General features: G+C 37.2%; 2 protein-coding genes across 3 annotated transcripts in view; both read left to right on the top strand.

Moving 5' to 3' along the window:
* LOC103470810 (sarcoplasmic/endoplasmic reticulum calcium ATPase 2) overlaps positions 1 to 20,938 on the top strand; it is a 21,662-nt gene extending 724 nt beyond the window's left edge. The window contains exons 2-24 of one of the 2 annotated variants that reach the window (XM_008419482.2): positions 1,798 to 1,929; positions 2,439 to 2,456; positions 2,556 to 2,638; positions 3,836 to 3,940; positions 4,555 to 4,693; positions 7,090 to 7,256; positions 9,070 to 9,225; positions 9,314 to 9,455; positions 9,689 to 9,855; positions 11,115 to 11,203; positions 11,332 to 11,434; positions 11,520 to 11,651; positions 12,710 to 12,835; positions 12,986 to 13,207; positions 13,899 to 14,010; positions 14,881 to 15,122; positions 16,553 to 16,773; positions 17,917 to 18,119; positions 18,269 to 18,354; positions 18,841 to 18,974; positions 19,570 to 19,687; positions 19,766 to 19,894; positions 20,419 to 20,598. In XM_008419482.2, coding sequence (XP_008417704.1) covers positions 1,812 to 1,929; positions 2,439 to 2,456; positions 2,556 to 2,638; positions 3,836 to 3,940; positions 4,555 to 4,693; positions 7,090 to 7,256; positions 9,070 to 9,225; positions 9,314 to 9,455; positions 9,689 to 9,855; positions 11,115 to 11,203; positions 11,332 to 11,434; positions 11,520 to 11,651; positions 12,710 to 12,835; positions 12,986 to 13,207; positions 13,899 to 14,010; positions 14,881 to 15,122; positions 16,553 to 16,773; positions 17,917 to 18,119; positions 18,269 to 18,354; positions 18,841 to 18,974; positions 19,570 to 19,687; positions 19,766 to 19,894; positions 20,419 to 20,598 — 3,192 coding nt within the window. In that variant the 5' untranslated portion in view covers positions 1,798 to 1,811. Of the gene's footprint in view, positions 1 to 1,797; positions 1,930 to 2,438; positions 2,457 to 2,555; positions 2,639 to 3,835; positions 3,941 to 4,554; positions 4,694 to 7,089; positions 7,257 to 9,069; positions 9,226 to 9,313; positions 9,456 to 9,688; positions 9,856 to 11,114; positions 11,204 to 11,331; positions 11,435 to 11,519; positions 11,652 to 12,709; positions 12,836 to 12,985; positions 13,208 to 13,898; positions 14,011 to 14,880; positions 15,123 to 16,552; positions 16,774 to 17,916; positions 18,120 to 18,268; positions 18,355 to 18,840; positions 18,975 to 19,569; positions 19,688 to 19,765; positions 19,895 to 20,418 lie in introns of those variants that run through there. The other variant, XM_017306659.1, reaches the window with a different exon arrangement.
* Positions 20,939 to 24,304: 3,366 nt separating this feature from the next.
* slc43a1b (solute carrier family 43 member 1b) overlaps positions 24,305 to 26,482 on the top strand; it is a 15,127-nt gene continuing 12,949 nt past the window's right edge. Inside the window, exon 1 of the mRNA XM_008419471.1 lies at positions 24,305 to 24,438. Coding sequence (XP_008417693.1) covers positions 24,315 to 24,438 — 124 coding nt within the window. The 5' untranslated portion in view covers positions 24,305 to 24,314. The remainder of the gene's footprint in view (positions 24,439 to 26,482) is intronic.

The following is a 26,482-nucleotide window of genomic DNA, read 5'->3' as shown; positions in this document are numbered from 1 at the left end:
TGCAGCTGACGCGCTGCTAGAATTTGATTTGGATTGATGGATTTTATCAAATTAATAACTAGCAGACAGTTATTACTACTGTAACCATATTTTGGGTATTTGTGACCAGTGATGATGAGCTCAGTCCGGGGATTTTGACTTTTAGGGATGCTCAGCCTCCACTCAACAGCTGACTTTGGCTTTCAATAACTAAAAACTATAATAAAATCTTGTCAAGCCATTAATAATACCATTTATTATTGCTTTTACACTTTAATCACAAAAAGTATTGCTTTTTTCACAAAATAAATATTTATTATCAATGTGAAAACTGATTTCTACAAAATAATGACAAAAATATATTTAACATAAAATAAGTGATTGCATAAATATGCACCCAATCTATAAGGAGGTTGACATAATCAGAAACACACTACCCACTGTGAAGCATGGTGGAGGCAGCATCATGATGCGGTTATGTTTCTCAGCAGTAGGTCCAGTAAGTATACCTATATTTTAGATTCATCAATTAGTGCATGCAAAACAAACATTACAGACTAACAGAGTTATTTATCTACAAAATAAAAATAACAGAACAAATAAAAAATAAATAAAATAAACAAGCAAACAAAAAATGAGGTACACAATTAAATGGATAAGACGAAACAGAACATAAAGTGGTGTCACAACAGAAATTTAATCAACATATGAGGGCTAGGATACTTTTTTTTTCTTTTAATCTTAGCAGTTATTGTCTGATTTTTAATGTTATTATTTTCCTTTTGAGTAGAAGTGGAAAGAGTTGGAGGAAAAATCAACAATAACATAAATAGCATGCCAGAACAAGGGATAAATTAATAAACAAATTAATATAACTAAAGAAGTTTTGCAATCTTCTTCAGGTACTCCGGTTTCCTCCCACAGTCCAAAAACATGACTGTCAGGTTAATTGGCCTCTCCAAATTGCCCCTAGGTGTGAGTGTGTGTGTGCATGGTTGTGTGTCCTGTGTGTCTCTGTGTTGCCCTGCGACAGACTGGCGACTTGTCCAGGGTGACCCCGCCTCTCGCCCGGAACGCTAGCTGGAGATCGGCACCAGCACCCGTCTTGAACCCACTGAGGGACAAGGGTGTAAGAAAATGGATGGATGGAAGTTTTGCAATCTTATCAGAAAGAATAAAAATTAATTTCAATGCCGGTGAGTTAATGCCACTGCAGAATAAAAGACAAAGGGAGGAAATTAATTCAGCAAAATATAGGAGGATCCTGGGGGACAGTTTGTTTCTGTCTTCTACAAAACTACAGCTGTGAAGAACAGTTATTTTCCAGCAAGTCCACATTAAAAGTGATCATGTGGATTTTGTGTTCCTGCCACAGAACCTGAGTCCTTTTCAGTCTTTGATCATAATCTTCTCTGCCTACCAAATTATTCTCCAGTCAAATATGAGGCCATCTGCCTGTAAGCAGGCAAACTGTCAAACTGGGTCACAGCAGCAAATCCTCAACAAAATGGCTGAAAAAAGTGAATCCAGCTCCAATTAAAGTCCAGAATTTATCCTAATTACAAAGATCTCTGCAGACAAACTTCCCCGAACCAAAGCAACACTGTAAAGAAGAATATATTGAAGTTTCTCCAAAGATTTATGGCGATGAGACGAGTGTTGCTGCTAAAGTTTGTACCACAAGTTGAATCTTAGTTTTTCCACACACTTTTTAAATGTTGACAAAGATTATTAATATCATATTAGGCTAATCTGTATCTAAACAACGTAGAATACCGTCTTTGTAGAAACGTTGAATAAAGGCTGATTGTTTTTCAGCTTTCCCAGCAGCGATGGACAACGCTCACACTAAAACGGTGGAGGAGGTTTTGGGCTTCTTCAGTGTCAATGAATCCACAGGTCTGAGCTGTGAGCAGCTCAAGAAGAACAGAGAGAAGTGGGGACCCAACGGTAAATTTTATTTATGTATTTGCAAAGAAACAGAACAAAAATTTCTCATAGCTTTTATGCAACAACATTTACCACCTTGTAACATAACTGAACAAAACTAATGTTTGTATTTAAAAAAAAAAAAAAAAGTCATGTTAACTTCTTAAAACATACACCCAAGCCTGATGCAATAAATCCATTAATCCTACTTATGTAGTGCTTTTTTTGTTATTTAATAATATATTCCAGTTCCAGTGTTAAGGGCCCTATACAAAATTAAAGTTTATTAATCTTTGTTGTATTATTATGCCATTATCATGATGTTACCTCAAAATGATCTCAAAACAACAACATTATCATTTAGCATGATCATTTCTGGGACAATTTATTAACCAGCAAATGTGTTATAATGACAGGATTACGGTGTATGCAACACTGTTTCCCTGCAAACTATTCTTTGTAAATCCTGTTCTTAATGCCCGTTGCCAGGGTGCTTTGTTGATGATTTTCTTTTTTTTTTTAACTTACAGAATTGCCTGCAGAAGAAGGTAATCTAACATACGTTGTATATTTTTACAGTCACATTTTGTGTGTTATTATGTTAACTCTGCTTACTGAGTTGTTACTTCTTTATTCTCCCTCTGCAGGAAAGTCACTTTGGGAGCTGGTTCTGGAGCAGTTTGAAGATCTGCTGGTTCGAATCCTGCTGCTGGCTGCATGCATCTCTTTTGTAAGGAATTACGACCACAGCCGCCTTTGTCTTTTCAAGCAGAACTAATCAGTCATATTTAAACAGAGCAACTGTGTGTGTTTAGTGTTTTTGTTTAAAATATAATGTGTATTAGTTGAGTTCTGCAGGATAAACACGGCGATAGTAAAATGCATGAAATGTAAGGTTTGGTTTCAGCGTCAGGGCTGGAGTTGCAAGAGAACAAACATCCTAATTATCCATGTCCATATCCGGCTTTTTTTGGTTCCTGACGCCGCCTTCAGTTATTTAGGAACATTTGGTGAGTCATGGAGTCGGATTCTCCAGATAAAACCATGCATAAACAAAACCCAGTCACTTTAAAGTGAAGTAAAACAGCATTCTACATGGGAAAAGGAGTTTCTGCAGAACAGCCTCTTCGCTTCTTCAGCACAGGATTAAAAACTTACAAATGTTCTTATTAGAGCTACAACCAATGATTATTTTAGTAATCGATTACTCTATAGATTTATTCTGACGATTAATCTGATAAAATAATTGGCAAATTCTGCAAATTTTTGCTTATTTTTTACAATATTAGAAATCTATCAAAAATGCAAACAACCAAATTATTCAAATCGTTTTACGAATGAGACAGAAACATTTATGTCCTAAAATGTAATAACGCAACATGCCTTTAGTGTATGCTCGATCAATTGTAGCAAAAAAAAACGTTCAGCCCTTCCTGCTTTTCTTATCAATACAGCGTATGGATTATCTGTTGATAATTTTTTTTAGATTAACTGATCAATAACTGGATAATAGAAGATGCTTATTAGAGGATTTTTCTTCATAGAATGTGAACCAGGTGAACAACTGAGGGGGTCTAGGTAGAACAAATTTACAGAAAAATACATTTTAGTGATCTTAAATCAATATATTTGATCAGTTTGGCTTAATTACTGTTCCGAATATGTTGTTCTTTCATCAAATAGGTCTATAGACTACATTTAACGTTGATCGATTTCTAAATTATTTGACGGTTATTTCAATAACTGATTAATCTCTAGTTCTTAGAATACATAATCCTAAATAAACTGATTAATTATTTCTTTCATTGTATGTCTCACTTGACTAGTTTAACTTTAAACGTAAGGTTTGTTGTACCCATTGATTCTAGAGGTGAGGAGTTCCCTGCAGCACATGAACTCTGACCTTTCTCTCTGCCCTGTTGTGCAGACCCTGGCGTGGTTTGAAGAAGGGGAGGGGACCATCACTGCGTTCGTTGAACCCTTCGTCATCCTCCTCATCCTGATTGCCAACGCTATCGTTGGGGTGTGGCAGGTAATATATAAAATTTAACTAAACTATTCTGTAAGCAATAGTTATCATGATACCGAAAACATTTTAGCAGAAAAATAAAACCAATTAGTGTGTGAAATTATTTAAAACTCATTAAAAAAATAGATATCCATCCTGCATGTTTACTGCTTCACTTTTTCGTGAGGCTAAAAAACGAAGTGAAGCAGCTTCTCCAACACTTTGTTAATATTTGATTTACAGAGGCTAAAGCAAAACACCTACATGATGTAATCTGACTTTTAATAATTATGTTTACCTCACAAAACCTTTCTTCCTCAATTCTTATATTGTAGGTTATGCTGCTCTGCAGGAAGATTTATCTATGCAGAAAATACGATATTAATCAATGTTATGCTAATAATATTATTGGAGGATGTTTGAATATATTGTCAGGTTTATTTTCATACTACAATCTTGTCATCCAAATCTTACTTTTTCTTAAGTTAAAGTTTTACCTGGAGAAAAACTAACGAAATGACTGAACTGGAGGAAACGTTTTGCTTTAGTCACATAGTTTCAGTTTGTTTTTTATGGAAACTAAGATCCCTAAACTACATGCACCAATAGAAAATTAAGATATTTGTTGTGTCCTTCAGGAAAGAAACGCAGAGAACGCCATTGAAGCTTTAAAGGAGTACGAGCCTGAAATGGGAAAAGTTTACAGGCAGGACAAGAAAAGCGTCCAGAGAGTCCGAGCCAGAGACATCGTTCCTGGAGACATCGTCGAAGTTGCTGGTAAGAAAAGCAGAAACACCAAGCATGGAGTCAGTTACACTTCAGAGAGGCAGCAGCAGTTCACCAGGACCAGTTAGCATGGCGACCTGTACTGTTTACCATCAGATTAACCTGTTTTTATGTTAGGAATGCGCCGATCCACTGAGGTTTAGCAACGACCGATACTGATCTGACTCAGAAAAACACTTAAAATGTTTCTTTTTTTAAAACACAGATATAAATGCACTGAATTAACAAATTTGATCAGAATTTCTTTATTTTTGTTGTGCGAGAAAGCACAACAAAATAAAAAAAAGCAACTCTAAAAGCACTGAAAATAAATATTAAAATAAAATAAAAACAATAAATACAGTGGAAACAACCAGGATGTTAAGGAAATGAGGATCAGGGTTTGGATGAATTCATGGTGTTCAGGACAACAGCTCTCGATTAGAAACAGGCTTTTAGTTTATTTGTCTTAATTTCCTTGAAACGCCTCCCTGAGGTTAAGCAACAAGCAACACAACTTTAATTTATTCATTTAATGCAATAAGGAGCATAATATCCAACGTAAAGTAAATAATTAAGAAACTGACAAAAACAAAACGTTGACTACGTTGGTCAAACATGTAAAAAACAAATTGTAACAAACTTTCTTTCAAGCGGTTCAAAAAGTGCAATTATGAATGCTAAATATAATGTAAAATAAATAATAAAGCATGATGTCACTCAGAGCACAAAGCATAGAATTAGAGCTAATAGATCTGCCCTTGTCACTGATACTCAATGAAACATTTTTTTTCCAATATAGGGACCAATACAGATAATAAATATCAATAAATACAGTGGAAGAAGAAATCTGTTTCGACACTCAGACGTTCTCTGTACAGGCTTAGCTTTTTCATTTCCTCAGGGTCTTTATTTAGTTATTCCTGGAAAACGTCTGTCTGCACGTTTCTATGCTCGTCTTTGACTGATATCGCCATGGAAACTTGGCAAGAGGAATAACCAGGTTGGATAAAACGTGTGAAGCCAAGTTCTCTGGAGAATCGAGTCGATGTTTCTACACAGCAGCCTGAGTCAGTTAAACCTTTGGGCCAAAACATATATAATTTTAAAACCGATTTTAAAACAAATTTTACCTGCTCAACAATAAACCAAGCAAGGAATAATTAAGAAAAAGTGGTTAGACATTTTTTAAAGAATGGGTGTGTAAGATGATTTTAAACATTTGCATTATTAGAAGAAATGCATCCAATTTCTCAGATATAAAAATAGGATTATGTCACGTTTTAATGAAATTTTGATGTACTTTGTCATGTTTAATAAATTAATTTAAGTCACTAACCAAACAGAATGAAATAAGTGTGATTTAAAAAAAGATTAATACTTTCTATTGCATTAAACATTTTTCCATTTTAGGAACGTTTTAATTTGTCTGTAAAACTTGATAACATAAAAATCTCCATCTGCATCAACTGCAAATATGTGTAATTTATGACATGTAGTTGGAGGGCCATATAAAATCAATCCAGGGGCCGCATAAGGCCCCCGGGCCGCTCTTTGAGCTCCCGGTGTGAGACGGCCGTATGTTTCGTCATGAATCCGATCGGACTGGAACTGCTTTGGTCAGAGGGGATTTAAAGTTGCTCTGGGCCTGGTTGCTGGTCTTTCCCATCAGTTGCTGAACCTTTCTGTTTTTAGAGCGACCGTTACATTTTAGAGAGATAATCATCCCGCTGACCTGCTGTCTTTTTTAAACATTAACGGGTAACAAGAGCCATGTGAAAATATTTTCCTTTTAGGCAAACAGAGAGCGGTCAGTTTGTTTCCATTTTTACTCTCAGCTCTGCTCCGAACACTGGGAGCTTTTCTGAATTGAGATTCCACAGTTCTGGGTCTCTCTCCCTTATGCAGAGATAGATGTGCATGCGAGCGTGTGTGTGTGTGTGTGTGTGTGTGTGTGTGTGTGTGTGTGTGTGTGTGTGTGTGTGTGTGCGTGCGTGTGTGTGTGCGTTCTTTGCAGTTTATCTGTTTATTTTAAGAGCATGGGAACTCGGTAACGCAAAACAGTCTGAGTTTAGAGTGACTCATTGTGGTATTTTTTTTTTTATTTCTCACCAAACATCCTGTATATGTTCTCTATTTAAGTTTGACTTTGCATTTTGTTTTAATAACCAGGATGTGTTGTGGCTCTCAGAACTCACTTTGAAAGGCAAAACTGAGCAGACTAAAATCTCATTATCTAGGAATGATTCTGTGCAAAAAATGTAATGATGTTTGGTACCGGCCTCTCCTAACCCGTTTAAGGAAGCGAAACAGGTCACCTTTCAGATGCACTGTGTTAAACGAGGCCTGCTGCTTAATCTTTAGTTGGTGTAAATCTTTTTCCTGTTCTGTCTCCCTTGAACCTCCAGTCGGTGATAAAGTTCCTGCTGACATCAGGTTAGCGTCCATCCGCTCCACCACGCTCAGAGTGGACCAGTCCATTCTGACGGGAGAGTCCGTCTCCGTCCTGAAACACACCGACCCGGTACCAGACCCCAGAGCAGTCAATCAGGACAAGAAGAACATGCTGTTCTCTGTGAGTCTCAAACATCTCATGTCTTTTTTTGACAATAACAAAGAAAATTTTTTTGATTCTTTCAACGTCCTTATTGGAATATAAAGCTAAGTAACGTAAAATCCATTTTTTATTTATTTATCTCTCCTGAGAAACAGTAAATGTGGTGTTATTTGATGATGGGTAAACAGAAAGATGATGTAAATGTTTATGAGTTTGATTAATTTGAACCTTTTTGAGGCCAGGAGACGTTAACATGAAACCATCACAGCGACGTATTATCTTCAACTAAAGGTTGTTTTTTTTAGAACCGACTGATGACACAAATACACAACAGCTTATTAGGGCCATTGTAGATTAAAAATAGGAGTACACTCAGATTTTATTTTAGAAAAAAGTTTATGAGAAAAACACTTCGAAATTTTGAGATTAATTTCAGAAATCTTTCTAGACAAAACTGGGAAATTTCTGAGTTTTCAGAAGTCCACAATTATTTTTTATTTTTTTTGAAACCCATAAATGAAAAAAAAAATCTGGAAAATGTAAAAGATTCTTAAAATTTGTGAGGTTGTTCTAGAACATTTTAGACTTTTCAAGTTCAGAAATTAAAAAAAAATTTTCTATGAAATTTCCGAAATAAAAGTTTTTTGGCGAATATTTTGGCTCTAATTTGCCGTCGCACAAACCTGTATTTTTAAAGAGAGGATCATTTTTAAATCTATTTTTAACAGTATTTGCTGATACTGCGAGTCTTTTAACCCAAATTGTTTTGGCATCCGTCCGTGTCGTGGGAGTGCTGAAATATCAGCCATCTTTGTGAAAGCAGGGTGGGGGGGCATTAGCAGGGTGGGGGTTGGGGGGCATCAGCAGGGCAGGTTTGAGCTTTATGATCTTCAATAGATGCAAAAGGTCAAAGAGCAGCAGCTCTGATGTTTTATTCAGCAGCATTTCTCTGCCAGGCCTCCATGCTGCCACATTCTGGTTGTGTTGTGGAGGATTTATCGATTTGGTGTCAGACATGCAGTGATACCATCAAAAATACATTAAAAAAGAGAAAAGGCAAATCTCATGAGAGGTTAGGTTGGCAGTCTTAGTGTGGCCTCGTTTCGTTCTGCTTGTCGACTTTCATGACCTTTCTTTGCTCTCTGCACTCGTTAGCTGATGTAACTGGGGCTGAAACTGACATTTATTTCAGTTATCTATTAATCTATTGATTGTTCCGACGATTAAACGGTCACATTTTTCATTTTGTGCAATATTAAAAATCCTTTAAAAGATAAAACAAATAATTAAATTCCTTCTTTAAATGAAAAAAGGCAAATATTTATTGCCTAAACTGCAATAACAACATTCCTTTTGTAGCAAAGGAGCCATCTGCTGCTACAGAAAAACAAGCAACATGTGAAAAGCTCAGGATTTTCTGCTAAATTTAATATCAATACTGTGTAGGACTGATCTGTTGATTAATAATTTTTATTAATAACTACAAAAAGTGTTTTGTAAGAGATTTTTACAGAATTTGAACCAGGTGAAGCCAGATCTTTTCCAAAAGAAGAGTTCTGGGTGGAAGATATTTACAGACAAAGGTTTTTTTTATATATTAAATGCAAAATATATATATTTTTTGTTACCTTTTGGCCGAGTTACCTCTCTGAGAATGTTGTTCTTTCAGCAATTGACCTTTTTCTGAGTCAGTTTACTTCATTTAACGATTAATCCATAACTAAATTAGCTGACAATTATTGACATAATCGATTCATCACGACAAATCTGATTAATCGTTTCAGCCCTAGATGTAACTTTCACTTCATTACATTCTGGTTTTCCCATCCAGGGTACAAACATCGCGGCTGGTCGGGCCATCGGGGTCGCCGTGGCAACGGGGGTGCAGACAGAGATCGGGAAAATCCGGGATGAGATGGCCTCCACCGACCCTGAAAGAACCCCTCTGCAGCAGAAACTGGACCAGTTTGGGGAGCAGCTGTCAAAGGTAAAATCCCTTCGCTGTTGAGATTTTAACGCTACGCTGGGGAACCTGTAGCGTAACGACACGTCGTCCTCCTTCCTGCGATCTGCAGGTCATCAGCGTTATTTGCGTGGCTGTGTGGGCCATTAACGTCGGACACTTCAGCGACCCGGTTCACGGAGGCAGCTGGCTCAGAGGAGCCATTTACTATTTCAAGATCGCTGTTGCGTTGGCTGTAGCTGCCATTCCAGAAGGTAAAGTCACAAAAAACAACCTTGGTTTTACACTTGAACGCTATATTTTCACTGTTCCTGCCTCACTGCTGGAGTTATTTTCATGCTTTTGCATGAACACAGAGCAGGCATGAGATAAGAAACTAGGCCAGAACCCAGTGACCCACCTTCTTTGAGAATGACGCATAAAACTGCTTTATTTAGACCTGAACTACAAACTGGGCATGAAGCGGGTCACTTTTTTTCATTCCCAGGTCTTCCAGCTGTCATCACTACATGCCTGGCGCTAGGTACTCGAAGGATGGCCAGGAAAAATGCTATCGTCCGCAGCCTGCCGTCAGTGGAGACGCTGGGATGCACCTCTGTTATATGCTCAGACAAAACAGGAACTCTGACTACCAACCAGATGTCTGTGTGCAGGGTAAGCTGTGGGAGGAAATGACATTCACCCCAGATTTACCTTTTCTGGAACAAACGTTTTCTAGTCACTAATGAAAAAGAAATAATTTGTATTAATAGTTAAACATCTAGTTCAATTAGTAAATAGTTTTTATGAGTTTCAAAAAGTGTGGTTTGTGTCCGACAGTCAAACATCGGTTCTGCTAACTCTAAAGCACTAATCATAAAGCCTGGTCCCACTAATGCTAACACGCTAATCATAAACACGTGTTCCACTAACGCGCTAATCAGAAATAATAGCTTTGCTAACACTAAGGCATAAATCACATATCTTTGTTCCATAAACATTAGCAATTTAATGTTTCTGATTAAAGTGCTAATCTTAAGCATTAGTTCTTCTACTTCTGAAACAAAACACCAACATGGCATTTCGCAAAAGCTATTGCTAAAGCGCTAACTTCAATTCAAATTATATTTGTCCTTGAAAGACTACAACTCTGAAGCTGCAGTTTAATTTTAACACAATAATTTCCATATATAAATATAGTATTTATGCTTACACTATATATGTCCTCATGTGTCAATGTTTTATTTTGTTCCTGTGTTTCCTGTTTGAAATTGAGATATTTGGAAGAACAGACAGAACATGAGGAGAGGAGCAGTCTTCACCCCTTTCAAAATAAGAGCATGTTGTAAATGACTACCTACTCAATAACCAAAACTTTAACACAGACGTCAAACTTTATTTACCAGAAACTTTACAAAATAGCCAAGTGAATTAGCCGTTTAGAATTTATCTGGTCATTTTAATTTAGGGGAAGCTAAATGTGCTCATATGTATTTTAGATAAAGAAAAATACTTATCTTTATCTTTGTCATTATTTTGTAGGAATCTGCTTTCAGTTTGACTAAATGTTTCTGGTGTCCAAAGCGCCAAATTTTGTTGCTTGTGTTTGATTTGTAAAAGTAACTTAAAGTGTAAAACATTCATCTACAGACACCGTAACATTAAAATTATATTCTCTCACTGATTCATTAAAAACTAAAGTTCATCAAATGCAGTGTTGCCAATGCAAATGACCAACCAAAGACGATAACTAAGTGTTTAATTCAACTGTTTTTGCTCTTTTTAGCTCAGTAGTCATGATTTCAGTGTGAAAAAAAAGTAAAAATGACTAGTTTTTTTATCATTTCCGTAAAAGGCCCTCTGATTTAGATATGCTCTTCTAACATGACTGACCTAATAAACTACTCCAATGTCTGTTCTGTGCATGTAATTAGATGTTCATAATAGAGAGTGCATCAGAGGAGCGTTGCAGCCTGAACGAGTTCACTGTGACTGGATCTACTTATGCCCCAGAGGGGGAAGTGTGAGTGTTTTTAACCTTTAACTCTTTCATTAACTTGTGAATGTTGGTTATTAATGAAATAACACTTCCTTACTTTTCCCCCTCCTTGTTCTTCTGTCTTTAATCGGTTTTTCTCCTCGTCTCTGCAGTTACAAGGACGGCTCAGTGGTGAAATGCAGTCAGTATGATGGCCTGGTGGAGATGGCCACCATCTGTGCTCTGTGCAATGACTCATCCCTAGACTACAATGAGGTAAAACATGCTAACATGAAAACAGCTCCTGCTGTCACCAAACCCTCAGTTAAGGTCTGTTTCTGCTTCTCCTCCTGGGCTCCAGGCGAAGGGTGTGTATGAGAAAGTTGGTGAGGCGACAGAGACTGCCCTCTGCTGTCTGGTGGAGAAAATGAACGTGTTTGATGTGGATCTGAAAGGACTGAGCCGTGCTGAGAGAGCTACAGCCTGTTGTTCTGTAAGTGTGTGAAGCTCTGATAGATCAATATTTACACCTGACCAGAAAATTATAAAAGAAGAGAGAGAGAGAGAGAGAGGCCTGTGTCATCTGTTAATTTCAGACCTGAGCTCTTATGTCTGAAGTTAAAGGTGACCTATTGGGCTTCCTTAAACGGGTACGGATGTCCTATAGAAATCATGTTCATTACACTTTTTTGCACAAACTCATTCTCAGATGATCAGATTTTAGTTCTGTCTTTCAGAGTGAGCTTTTTTAGGCTGTCTTGTCTCTTTAAATCTAATCAAGCTCCTATTGGCCACACACCCCCCAACTCAATGTTTGCACTCGTACTTGAAAATAGCTGCAAACAAATGCGTAACTATCCTACTACCGTACGTCTTTGAAAAGCAGAAATAAAGCCTTCTGCACAATCAACTTCAATGCAGAAAGTGGTTGGATGATAAGTAAACAACAAAACACTTGTCTTTTCCAGCAGCCATTGTATGGCGGTAAAATCAACAGACAAAATGAGCTGAAGCTAAGCTGTGGTTGCTAGGTAACAGGCTGGGCTTCACTGGGGTTGCTAGGTAACGGCAAATGCTCTGTCAAATGTGACTCAACAACTGGGAGGTTTTTGACACACGTCATCTGTCAGACATCAAAAAACATCAACTTATTGCCAAAGATTTACCAGGTGGATTTTTAAGCGCTTGTTTTTCTGAGCAGTTGAGACCAAAATGGAAGGAAAAAAAATACAAAATGTGATTTTTGCATCAAAAGTCCTGTTTAAGCTCTGAAAAATACCTGTGCGTCTCAATTGGTTGGTTAAATTTTTTTTAAATCGTAACTATTCTGCACTAATGAAGACAAGACAAACTTCCACCAATACACTCTTAGCTAAGAGCAATTTGGAGAGACCAGTTAATCCAACAGTCATGATTTTAGACCTGGAGAAAACTCACACATGCACAGGGAGATCATTCATTTTACATGATGAATGAAGTTTTTTCTCCATGTTGTTTGTTCAGTGAGAGCATTTTTTTCCCACTCTTTCTCTCTATATGACTTCCTTCCAGGTGATTAAACAGCTGATGAAGAAGGATTTGACACTGGAGTTTTCCAGAGACAGGAAGTCCATGTCCGTTTTCTGTTTCTCCAACAAACACAGCCAGTCTGCCTCCGGAGCCAAGATGTTTGTAAAGGTCAGCGACACCTCAAGGATTTCAGCTTCTAGAGCCAATATGTTAATACATCTGAAATAAGGCAAAACTATTTTACTTGGTAAGATTTAGTATTTTTGCAGTGCATCTGCTGCCTGTAAAGACGCGGACATGTTGGCCTCATTTCCTCAGGGCGCTCCAGAGAGCCTGTTGGAGCGCTGCAACCACGTCCGTGTCAGTGGTTCCGGTCGTGTTCCTCTGAGCCCGGCTGTTCGAGAGCAGCTCCAGTCCACCATACGGGGCTGGGGTTCTGGACGGGACACGCTGCGCTGCCTCGCCATGGCAACCAGGGACTCGCCGCCTGAAATTCGCTCCCTCAACCTGGAGAACACGGCAACCTTCACTGACTATGAGGTTCTGATGATAGACTTAGACTAGACCAGAGGAGTCCAAACGTTTTGTCACGTCAGCTCAAAGCTACAATATTAACAATATAATTTTTAAAAACTCGAATCACCAAAATGTTGTTGTGATAAACTAAATATGAACTATTTTAATTATACAAAAAATAATAATCCAATTTTTATGATCCAGTAATTATTCTTATGCAATAATATATATAATAATTTTTTTATATATTTTTTTTCACTATTATATATTTTTTGTTTATTTCTCAACAATCAAAACAGAATCTAGGTCAGTCTTTGAAAACATTTTCTGTATTTAGCTAAGTTTTAATACAGCTGTTAAAAGTAAACATTTAAGTCAATGAGTAGATGTGGTCCTAGTTACCATGACAACAGAAGAAAATCAAATGTTTAGAGTGTATGATTACTAAAAAAAATTAAGTAGAATTTAATTTAAAACTTGTAGTTTTGTCCTAATTTATTTAGGACAAAATTAAATTAGGGCAAATTTGAACTGTGGTCTGAGGGGGCCGTAGAAAAATCAGTCCACGGACCATAAATGGCCCACAGACCCCACTTTGAACACCCATGATCTTGATTGCACTCTGGATCTATTTTTAACATTTTTCTTATAGTTGCTGTATGATTCTACATGTTATGTGAAATTAAAAAGTCCTTCTGTTTGTGACCCACCTCAGTCGGACCTGACCTTCGTGGGCTGTGTGGGGATGCTGGACCCCCCGAGGAAGGAGGTCCGCGGAGCTGTTCAGATGTGTCGACAGGCCGGCATCCGGGTCATCATGATCACAGGTTAGTGTGCAGATTTATACAGTTGCAACAAAAATATTTAGTGAAACGGCAAGAACCAGAACAGCAAAGTATAACGGTACAAACACTAATCAGTCTGGATCTCAAAACCTTAAGGTGTCTGATACAAAGCTGTATTTTAAGGGTGCATTCACACCAGCCCTGTTTGGTCCGGTTCTTTTGGGGAGGTGTTAATTCTGGCTGAAACTCTGATCCAGACCAAACAGACTTCCGTTTCGGTTTGGTTGAAGTGAACTCTGGTACGATTTAAATGGAAATGTGAACGCCAAGTGGATCGGACGCCGCTCCAAAAGCAGGAAGTAAGCTGTAGTGCAAAGCATTCTGGGTAAATAAAACCAAAACAAACATCCCAGCTGAAGAAATCGCTCGTTGTCTTTTACCAAACGCTAAAATCTGACGCTAATCCATTTTTGTTTACATTTCATGAAGAAGGAAGTTGCTCTCAGTGTTTTCTTCAGATTTTTTGCTATTTTCTTCAGTAGTTCTTGGTGCAGCGCCCCCACAGGTGAGGAGGTGATCAGATTTTCCAGTTAGTTTGGTTTGTTTGACACAGTGCAATGTGAAAGTGAACCACACCAAGTGGAAATGTAAAAAAAGTTGTAATTTTGGTCCCAATCAAATTAAATACACCTGGAAATTAACAACAGAATGGTTTCACTGGGAGAATATATGAGTCCAGAACTACAAACTACAAACTCATCTGAAAAAAACCTCAGAGAAAAATGTCTTCTCACAAGTTTATAGATTTGCAATAATGAAATGGATTCAGAGAAAAGATTTGGCACAAGTGTTTTTTGGCCGACTCAACAAGAGCATCTAACTATCGTGCCTCGGTTTCTTGTCCTCATGCAGGGGACAACAAGGGGACGGCGCTGTCCATCTGCAGGAGAGTGGGCATCATCACCGAGCAGGAGGAGGAGCAGCAGGAGGCCGTGGGCGGGTTCGGCGGCCTGACGGGTCGAGAGTTTGATGAGTTGCCCCCTGACCTTCAGCGCCAGGTCTGCCGGACGGCGCGGTGCTTCGCCCGGGTGGAGCCAGCCCACAAAAGCCGCATCGTGGAATATCTGCAGAGCCTGAGCGACATCACTGCCATGGTGAGAGCAAATGTTTCAGTGTTGACAAAATGATGTTGTTCTATCACATGAGTTCAATTTTAAGCCTGGACAGTCGAAATGAGAGACCAGAACAACCAATAAAAATGCATTTCTGTAGATTCAAACTCGGCAGCAATGTATTTGTGAATGTTCAGTAATTCTTTGTTTACTGATTAATTAGGGTGCAAATAAACAGATTGTTACTGAAAATCTCCCTAGGCCTGTCACAATAACAGATTTAGGATAAATTATCCCAGTTATTATTCCGATAAACGATAGTAACTCAAGTAATGCATTGATAATGGTAAATTAATGCAAGTTCTCTCAAACCCTGAAACTGGAAGATATCTTAAATATCCAAAATTAAACACAACAACCAAAACCCCATAAATATAACTTACTATGATATCTCTCTAAACAAAACTGTCATTTAAAAAAATTCATCATCAAACTGGAAACTATTGAGCTTATTTTAATTTATCATGTAATAAATTGATTAATTGCAACAGTCTTAGTTATTACTATTTTTTGATGCCTGAACAAGTTATTTTCATTTTCGACATAAACGTTTAAGTTATTGCCATCTAAATTTAAATGTTTGCATTACTTCAAAATGTAGTAAAAGTGGTGGTGGGACTTGATTACATTTTTTAATCGAGTTAATTGCCTGATCTGTAAATAATCAGAATATAATCACACTGGAGCTAAAAACTAGAGGTGTGCCGATCGATCAGCCACCGATCATAATCGGCCGATTTCCGTGAAAAAGTGTATGATTGGTGATCATGGTCTCTTGTTGCCGATCACACAAACCAATAACCTGCTTCTCATTTATCATCCTGCCTGTGCAGCTGGTCTCCTCCTATCTCTGTTTAAGATAGTATTATCGATATCAGTACAATTTGCACAATGCCTGTTTTTTTCTTGGAAAAAGTTATTAAAAACAAGTTTTTGTCTAAATTAAGGTGAAATTATGGTTCCTTTTTCCACATAATGTGAGCGGTAGTGCTTTTGATTAAAAAAATAATAATTATGTGATCGGTATTGGTGATCATATCGGTGATAGGCCCTCATGGGTGATCGGAATCGGTATCGGCAGGAAAAAACCTGATCGGCACATCTCTACTAAAAACAAAAGAAGAAACATTTTCAATTCAAAACTCTTTTTTGCTGCTAACTTATTAAATAAACAACTTTATTGGAAGGAAATTTTGTTTTGATCATAATCCATTTTATTCATGGTTCAGAATTGAAGTTTATTGATCTTTGAGAGAGCAACTTGCACTAGTATGCCGTGATCAACATTTTTCTTGAAAATTGTCTGAAAACAACAATATTATTGTTTATCGCAATAATTTCTGAGACAAACCCAGCAGAGCATTTTGGGATTGTCTCTCCATTTTTCTGTCCCTCCTCTCTGATTGGCTCAGACGGGGGATGGAGTCAACGATGCGCCGGCTCTGAAGAAAGCAGAGATCGGCATCGCGATGGGCAGCGGCACGGCCGTAGCCAAGTCGGCCTCAGAGATGATCCTAGCCGACGATAACTTCTCCACCATCGTGGCGGCGGTGGAGGAAGGCCGAGCCATTTACAACAACATGAAGCAGTTCATCCGATACCTCATATCGTCCAACATCGGAGAAGTGGTCTGGTTAGTGCGGTCTTTCTCACACTGTGGTCCGTGGGCTCCCCCTAGTGGTCCACAAGGTACTGCACGAAGCTGACTTTATTTGCTGTGACGTCGCCTCAAAGTGGACGCATTCAGGTGGCTTAAAAAATAATAATGGATAAGTGGCTTAAAACTGGGTCACTCTAAACTAAATCTGAGATACAAGTGTAAAGAAAGCAACACCAGGACTAATTATATGATTAGAGGAAGTCAAGTCATACCTGCTGATAGTTTTCATGTGTCGTTTGATTCTTTTGAACGGTTCTTTTAGTCTGTTAGTGATAACTGTTCTTTATTTTTCACAAATGTGCTTGCTTATAATGCTCTGCTTGCACGTCAACAGCTATTATTTTTATTTAATTAAAAATAATTTAATTGACCAATAAATACAATAGATAAATACAGTTGATAGAAATTGGAGGATAATTTTTACATTTAATAGTGAAGAAGGAAATTTTTGTTTCTGCCAGAGCAACTCAAGGCTATTTCACTTTTATCGTGCTTATAAATTATAAATATCCCTAAAATGTTAATCACCCAGCCCTGCGACAGACTGGCGACCTGTCCAGGTGACCCCGCCTCTCGCCCAGAACGTTAGCTGGAGAAGCACCAGCGCCCCTCCTGACCCCACTAAGGGACAAGGGTGTACAGAAGATGGATGGATGGATGGATGGATGGATGGATGGATGGATGGATGGATGGATGGATGGATGGATGGATGGATGGATGGATGGATGGATGGATGGATGGATGGATGGATGGATGGATGGATGGATGGATGGATGGATGGATGGATGGATGGATGGATGGATGTTAATAACACACACAACACAACTTCTTTTTGATTTCCAAATGTTTGACATCATTATAAAATTCAGAATCTGTAAAAAACTCAAAACGCCTCGAGTTGTTCATGGTTTTTGTCACATTTGCAAAACAGCGCCACCCTTCTCTTTAAGATGAATAAAGGAATCAACAGTAAGTCAGTTAAGAGGCTAATATTTTCTTTTCAGGTTGTTTATATGCGGCTGAGAAACATTGGGTTAGTAGAACAAAACATTTCAGTGATTAAAATATTAATTTTCTGTGTGTTTATTAAGAAAAGCTGTCTGTTTTCCTGCTCAGTATTTTCCTGGCCGCTGCACTGGGCATGCCCGAAGCGCTGATCCCGGTCCAGCTGCTGTGGGTCAACCTGGTCACCGACGGTTTCCCAGCAACAGCACTGGGATTCAACCCGCCGGACTTGGACATCATGTCTCGTCCTCCGCGCTCTGCCAAAGAGCCGCTCATCTCCAGCTGGTTGTTCTGCCGCTACCTCATCATCGGATGTGAGTCTCGGTGACGCACACAGTCTGAAATCTTACCTGGAAAGTGCTTGAAAAGTCCTTGAATGTTACTTTCGTAAAACTGTGCGAACTCTGTGTGTCATATTTAGAAAGATGATCTGATTTAAGGTTTTCATTTTTGTTTCCTGCAGGTTATGTGGGAGCTGCCACCGTCGGAGCTGCAGCCTGGTGGTTCATGGCGGCTCACGACGGCCCGAAACTTTCCTTCTACCAGCTGGTACCGCTTCACTTTCACCCTAAAGTTCATAATTAAATGTCTGACTTATAAACGTGTGGGATGTAAGGCAGAAGAGTTACGGTTCAGGATTTTAGAAATTAATCATGAGCAACAAAATGTGACGTTTTTGACAAACAAATGTACAAACGACCCTTTAATGTCAAATTGAAAACTGATTTATGTAAATTAAATAATCATTTTAATTTAAAATCTGTAGCTTAAAATAAAATATTCCCCCACTTCTAGTCAGTATCTAGTAGTTAGCAGTTTTTCTTCATTCTTCCTGCTAAATTGTTTGAACTTGTGGAAATAAAACATCTCCACTGGCAAACAATTGTTTAACTGGTTAAAGTTTGCAAATTAAACCTTTTAGAATAAAAACCCTCATGTACAAGTTAAAGGAAATCTCTGTGATGTATTAGGTTTGATTGTTCTGATTTAATCTATCTACATATGTAAAATCTAAACTTTCCCACTGTGTGTCAGTCCCATTACCTGCAGTGCAGTGAAGATCACGCCAAGTTTAGCGGTGTGCAGTGTTCGGTGTTTGAGTCGCCGTATCCCATGACGATGGCGCTGTCTGTGCTGGTTACCATAGAGATGTGCAACGCCTTGAACAGGTAAGAACCGACCGCAGACACCTACAAAAAATGTTGAAATTTTAGAGTTTCAAACGTCAAAAATTTGCTAGAAAAAACTCTGATTAATCTAAAAAACTTGTAAATTAAAAACTAGAATATATATATATTTTTTTATTTCCAAGTCTTTCTACAAACTTTTTTAGAATAATCTGAATTTTATTAGCAGAAATTTACTCCGCTTTTTTTGTTTTCTATCTACAATTGTCCAAACGCTCTGTTGTATCTGGAAGAGCTGAAAAAAAAGACAAAAACAAACCGAAAACTGGATGACAAAAGTCTTCAGTCTGGTGCTTTTGTCTCAATTATTCCCTTTTTTGAAGGACAGCCTTGTTTACAGAGACTTCATTATTCATTTTATTTGTTGTTTCTGTAGTTTTGTTCATTTATTTTGGGTATTTAAAATATCTTGCAGTTCCAGCGTTAAATATTTATCAGAATTTAAAGTTGGAAATTGATTCCTTTACCGCTATGACTTTAAAATGGTCTCAAAACTACGATATTATCACAATAACTTCTGGGACGATTAATCGTCCAGTAAAATTTGCCGGTCCTCTTCAACCTTTTTTTCCTCCAGCCTGTCAGAGAACCAGTCCCTGCTGAAAATGCCTCCGTGGTCCAACCCGTGGTTGGTGGGCGCCATCTGCCTCTCCATGGCGCTTCACTTCCTCATCCTCTACGTCGACCCGCTGCCAGTAAGAAAACCTGCGTCAGAATCGTTTGGTTCTGTTAGTGTGGATGTTCGGAAAACCTTCACGTTCTTCCATCCACAGGTGATTTTCCAGATCCGGCCGCTGTCCTGGACCCAGTGGGTCGTGGTTCTGAAGCTGTCGCTGCCCGTCATCCTGATGGACGAGGCGCTCAAGTTCTTGGCCCGCAACTACATCGAGCCGGGAAACCAGGTCCAGATATAACAAATCTAATTTAATCTGATTTTCACTATTTTTGTTATTTCCTCTTGTTTTTACCAGAATTAGAAAGTAACTCGTTACATTTACTTGAGTAACATTTTTTAAAAGATGTTCTCCTAGGAGTATCTTTTACTATGCTGTACTTTTTACTTATACTTGAGTCATTTTATTATGAAGTATCTCTACTCTTACTTGAGTAAAATTTCTGAATTTTCTGTTCTGTTATTTTTTATTTATATAAATTATTGTCATTTTTGTCCTTAAAATACCAAAATTTCCACTTTACTTTATATTTGGGCCACTGAGGGTGCAATTTTTAAACGTTAAATAATAATTTAACGTTTGATTTGATTAGTTTATTAGTTAGATTTTTATCCAATACTTTTTTACTCCTACTTGCGTAATTTCTTGTTCGGCTACTCTTTACTTTTAATTGAATAAAAATATGTTGTATTCTAACTTGGGTCTAATTTCTGAGTGCTCTACCCGCCTCTGGTTTTTATTGTCTCCTAAAGTCAGTGGAGGAGGAGGAGCTGCAGAGGTCATGGGTCGGCATGGGGCTGGTCGGTTCGATCCCGTCGAGGCTTCGCCACGCGCTGAAGGATATCTCCTGGTTGTTCGTTCTGATTTCGGCGCCGCTGGTGATCTGGATCTTCAGCCTGGACTCCGACATCAACAATATCTTCTGGGAGTGAAACCCGAAGGGAAACAGTCAACAGGAAAAAAAAAAAGAAGATGGACTTCTGGGAAAATGACTTTGAAACGTCAGGAATAGATGGCGGAGACTCGAAGAAAATGTTTTACAATGATTTCCTTCGTCATAAAGGTGCTTTGTGGAGATTTAAAACATTTTCTTTGATTGATCAAACATCCATTTCTTGAATTCTTGATAATTTGGTTTTTTTAAATATAAAAACAGTGAGTTATACATGAAATCTCTCTGGTTGAGCTAAGCTAAGCTAACCTAAGCTAAGCTGCTTTAAGTGTTTTATAAATCAATTCAATATTAAACCTGATGTAGAAAGAACTACACTGTAAAAACACAAAATCTTACTAAATATTCTTGGTTTAGTTTCCACCACAAATATTTTAGTACATTTGAAATAAGACAAAAATAACTTACAAGTAATTGTTCAGCAACATAAAGGAGTTTGTTTTAAGTCAATAAATCCTCGATATTGATGAATAACTACCAGTTCCACTGACAGATTATTTCACTTTATAACATGGGAAAATGTTTTTGTTATAAATAAAATTATCTGCCAATTGAACTAGAACTTTTTCACCAATAGTAAGAAATTTCTAACTTAAAACAAACTCCTATTTCTTGCTGAAAAATTGCTTGTAAGTTTATTTCAAGTGTACTAAAATATTTTTACTAGAAACTAGACTAAAACATCTTGGTAAAACTTTGTTTTTATTGCTGTGATGTTCCTAAAATGCTACACAGAACACCTTTTAGAAACTGTTAAATTTACTAATTTATCCGCTGATCGTTCCTAATATTAACATGTAACATCCGGACATTTTCTGAAGCAGCTGACCTGAGACCGATCCAGGAGGCAAAGCCCTGCCGGATTGTGCTGGATAATGTAATAAAACTCTGTGTTTAAGGCTCCTAACATGAATTTTCTGTCTTGAGTTGCACTTTTGTTCCTGTTTTGATCATTTCGATGCTTTTGAGGCGATGCCTGGAGCAGAAGCTGTCGATATTTTCAGTCAATTGTCATGTTTTTGTCAGGATCTTCAGATTCTGACAAAATCCCAAAGGGAAATTAAATGTAGCTCATATTATTCAAGATTCTTTAAAGAGTAGCTGTAGAAGCTAGGAGAGCCTCCTGTAGCAGTCTGTACTGCAGCGGTTCTGAAGAGGCCTCTGACTGAAGACTGTTTAATGAAGAGGAAGCTCTCAGTTGTTCATGATTTTGAACCAGCTGGTTAAACACAGAATCCTTCAGTCATTGATCCAGATCATTTTTGTATTTTCCGCAGGTTCAGATAAAGCAAATCAAGTTGAATTTTGGTTAAAAAAAAAACAATAAAAAAATCTCTGCAACAAAATCCAGAGTGTCAAATGAAAATGCGTCAACTAATCTTAAATTTAATGTTTAAATTAGATTTTTTTCAGGCTCGTTTCTAAATTTTCTGCTGTTTTCAGAAGGTTTTGTTTTTATTTCTGTGTGTTTATCACATTTTGCACACTGAGATGAGCTTAACTGTTGTTTATGAACCGTGTGTGTGTGTGTGTGTGTGTGTGTGTGTGTGTGTGTGTGTGTGTGTGACAACGGCTCACCAAATTTTTTTCACATTTTGCAAATTTTTCAAGGTTTTAGCCAAACCCTTATGTTAATAATAATAATAATAATAATAACCCATGTTATTCGTTTTCAGTAGTTTCATTTTAATTTAACACTTTAGGTTGTATTTGAAGCAAAACAGAAATTACATTTAATTGTTTTGAGCAGGAATGCAATATTTTTCAACAGTTACTTTTATTTATTTTTGAACTGTACGATAACAAAATCTTGTTCTATTAGTTTTTTTTGGCTGGAAAGAGGAAAATGTAAATGTTACAGATCCTTCTTTACCGACTTGTTTGTTTTGAATAAAGATGAAACTGAAGAACTGAAAACTTTTTCTTATTTAGATCTTTTACCTGTTGTGATCCGTTTTTCTGTGTAGTCATTTTGATAATTTTTTTTTGTGTTTAGTCCTGTTTCCCTGTGAGTCCATGTCCTGTCCTCCATGTTGATTGATCCCAGCTGTGTCTAGTTTTCTGATTACCCTCCACGTATATTTAAGTCCACCTGTTGTCTCTTGTCGGGTCTTTGTCTAACGTCATTCATTCGTCGTCTGTTTGCTCCCAGTGCTTGCTGTCATTTTGAGTGTTTTCCTGATTCTTGAGCTTCGTTTTCATCATGACTACCTGGATTCACTGGCGTCTCCCTCACCACTCACAACCACACATCATGACATTTCCAGCATCTATAGAAAAACATTTTGTTGTCAAAAGTGTTGAATGATGACATCGTCGTCATCGTTTTAGATTATTTTACATTAAAACTTACAGCTCAAATCTAAATATGTTGAGCTATATTTCACTGTAGCCATAACTTTAATTCACTTTGATAAATATTCAGGGTGAATTATTGTGAAATGTTATTCCAAACACTCAAATTGAGGCCAGTTACTAAAATATCGGGGGTTTTGGCTTTTTTTTAGATTTTTTCTGGACCATTATTACGTTTGGTTTTGGATTTTCTGCAGCTGGAAAAGTTTTTCCTCTTATGTTGTTGCTTTCAGACAGTTATGATGCGTAGCAACATGTTTTTATTAGTTTCTTTTATCAGTCATTATGGGCAAAGATCGTATCCCCAACTTGAACATCTCTTACCGGTTTTCTAACCATACAGACAAAAACAAAGGAGGTGGATCAGCACTGGTGTCATCCAGTTCATGTTTCTCTAAAATATCTCAAATGCCTCAATATGTAACTATTAGCATGTATTCAGTCAGAGGCCTCTTCTGATTCATTGCAAGACAGACTGCTACTGCAGACCCTTCCTCTCCAACACACCTGAATGACATAAATAATGACAATTTAAAATTCCCTTTGGAATAAACTTAATATTGATAAGTTACAAGTTCCAAATGTCTTGTTTTAAGGGAAATAATCTGCTATTGGAATCAGTACTTTTTTATATAAAAATTAAGGAATTGCCAACATGTTATTGTTCACATTGGACTGTCATGATGTCCATGTAATTTACTTTGATCACTTCAAAAACAAAATCTTACCAAGTATTTTTATAGTTTCTAGTAAAAATATTTTAGCACACTTGAAATAAGACAAAATTAACTTATAACTTTACAGGGAGATAAAAGAGCTTGATTTAAGTCAATAATTCCTTTTTATTGGTGAAAAAGTATCAGTTATGAATAATATTCCAGTGGAACAAGACATGTTAATTTAAAATATGGAAGAAATTATGAAAAGTTCTAGTTCACTGACAGATTATATATAACTTGTGCTTTTTTTTATTCATTTTAAGGATTTATTTACTTAAAGCAACCTCATATCTTGATAAAAAAGTTATGTGTAAGTTAGTTTTGTCTTATTTCAATTGTATTAAGATATTTGCACTAGAAACTACACCAAACTATTTGGTAGGATTTTGTACTTTTGCAGTGAATTCACATATGAAACCCTTCAAGCTGTTTTTTTTTTATCATTATTATTAAGTGACCTAAATCTATGGAAATTGTCCCAGTTTTTTAAAAAAAAGCACTGAGTTTGTGTGCATAAGAGCTGCCATGCGTTTCTCAATAAGTGTTTGTTTATGTGATAAGGGGGTGGGCAGGTTGGTGTTCGCTCCATTTTTAGACCTGCCAGGGGTCAATGTGAGTGTTAATGTGCATATGGAGCGGCCGCTCGCAGCCAACGATATCTGAGCCTCAACGCCGCAACGCAGAAGCTTCCAAGGTCATTTCAGGATTTTTGTTTTTCCAATTTGGGAGCAAAACCTTCAGGGGAAGTAAGTAGTTTTAAGGTTGATGCTTTTCATGCTGTCATAGCTCTAAAGGTGGGTGAGGTAATGGTCAGTAAATGACAGCATGATTTATTTGCTTGCTCTGCTCACTGGGTTAGTCTGAGGTAGAGGTCGGCAACCTTCACCATCCAAACAGTCATTTCTGCAAAATTAAGTTTGCCCAGTTTGTCTAAAGTTACATCGTTGTTTTTTTTTAAAAATCACAATTTGCTCTAAATACTTACTTGTTATTGACTAATATATACATAAATATTGTTATATTTTAGAATGAATGAATTAAACATTTTGCAGAGTCAAAGTGCATTTTCTTGAATTTTATACTTAGACCAAAAATACTTGGTAAAATGTTTTGTTTTAAATCACAAATTGTTCCTTTTGTATTTTTTGCATTTAGTTCAAATATCTTATTACACTTGAAATAAGACAAAACTAACTTACATGCAACTTTTCAGCAAAATATATGAGTTTGCTTTCAGTGAATAGTTCCTAAATATTAATTTAAAAGTTTGTTATTATTTTGGCCAAAGTTGTTGCAGAGGTTGCAAACCACTGATCCAAGGCGATGTGATATGGCTGTCTCTGTCTCTGTGTTCATGCATTCTCATAAATTACAACTTATAAAGCAAATAAGCAGCAAAAGATGGAACAAATTATTGTTACACAAATTGAATTTACACAAATGATGCTGACTCCCACCTGCAGGTGGCAGTATTTCTTACTTCTGCTGCACTTGATGTGAAGTTATAGTCCATACTCCATGTAGCTTAGTTAAAAACATTTCTTAATTAGAAACACAAAATTTGAGATTTAAAAAAAATCCCAAATGTGAAAGGATGTTGAATATTATAAATTTTTAATAATATTAAAAGTATTAATATTGTTGCAACAAAAATATTGCAGTACTGATTGACTGTAAAAAAACAAAATTTTACCAAAGTAATTTTGGCCCCATTTCTAGTGCATCTATCTTAGTGCACTTGAATTCAGAGAAAACTAACTTATAAGTAACTTTTCAACAAGATAAGAGCTTGTTTTTAATTATTTAATATTGATGAAAAAGTATTTGTTCCACTGGTAGATTATTTCATTCATAAAATGGGAAAATATATCTGGTTATATGTGAAATAATCTGCCGGTGGAACTAGCAACTCTTCATGAATATTAAGGAATTATTGATCTACAAAGCTTCTTTAACTTGCTGAAAAGCTACTTATGAGTTAGTTTCGTCTATTTACAGTGTATTACAATATTTGCACTAGAAACTAGACAAATATATTTGGTAATTATTGTGTTTTTGAAGCGCATCTATTTTTTAATATTGTAACAGTTTATTAATGGGTGTTTGTTCTTTCAGCACATTGTTTATATTGCCTAAAATAAAAACGAGTTTGACGCTAGATAGCGGCTGCAGCTAACTAGCTAGTTAGCTTATGAGGACCACAGGCCAAAACTCAAGTCTGCATTAGGAAATGACCAGGGGTGAAAGTAGGCAGGTACGGTCGGGTACTGCGTACCCCTAAAAGATTTAGCGGGGGTACGCAGTACCTGCAAGAGAGAGGAGCGGCTATCTGCTGTAAAGAATCAATGGGTGCAGCCACTAATTGGATTGAGGTGATTCCTCTGGAACCTGTTGGAGGAAAAATATCCCAACTTCAGAAGATGAGCTTGAGATGAGAGTCAGGGTGAGGAGGCGCCATGTTAGGAAGACGAAGTGGAAGCTGCAGGATCTTCAGAACAAACAGGTCAGGATGGAAGGCTACTGATTGTCCCTCTGTCTGGACACAGGATCAATATAACAGGTTTAAAAGCTAAAATGAATGGTTATATACCAGACATGAAAAACTGGGATGCACTCCATGCCATGATGTTCAGAATTTAGGTCTCATGGCATCTCAAGGTGCAGCCAGTAGGCTGAGCAAAATACAGCTTTATTTTTTTGTAGCAATTCAAGAGCTACTCAGCTTTCGCAAACAATTTCATCAGCACAGAAACTCCAAAGCACACAAAGAAGCAACTGTATATATATATA

This window comes from Poecilia reticulata, linkage group LG1 (genome assembly GCF_000633615.1).
Source record: "Poecilia reticulata strain Guanapo linkage group LG1, Guppy_female_1.0+MT, whole genome shotgun sequence".
In the NCBI taxonomy this organism is placed as follows: Eukaryota; Metazoa; Chordata; class Actinopteri; order Cyprinodontiformes; family Poeciliidae; genus Poecilia; species Poecilia reticulata.
Note: the sequence above shows the minus strand (reverse complement) of the source record. Positions and strands in the feature narration are given on the sequence as shown.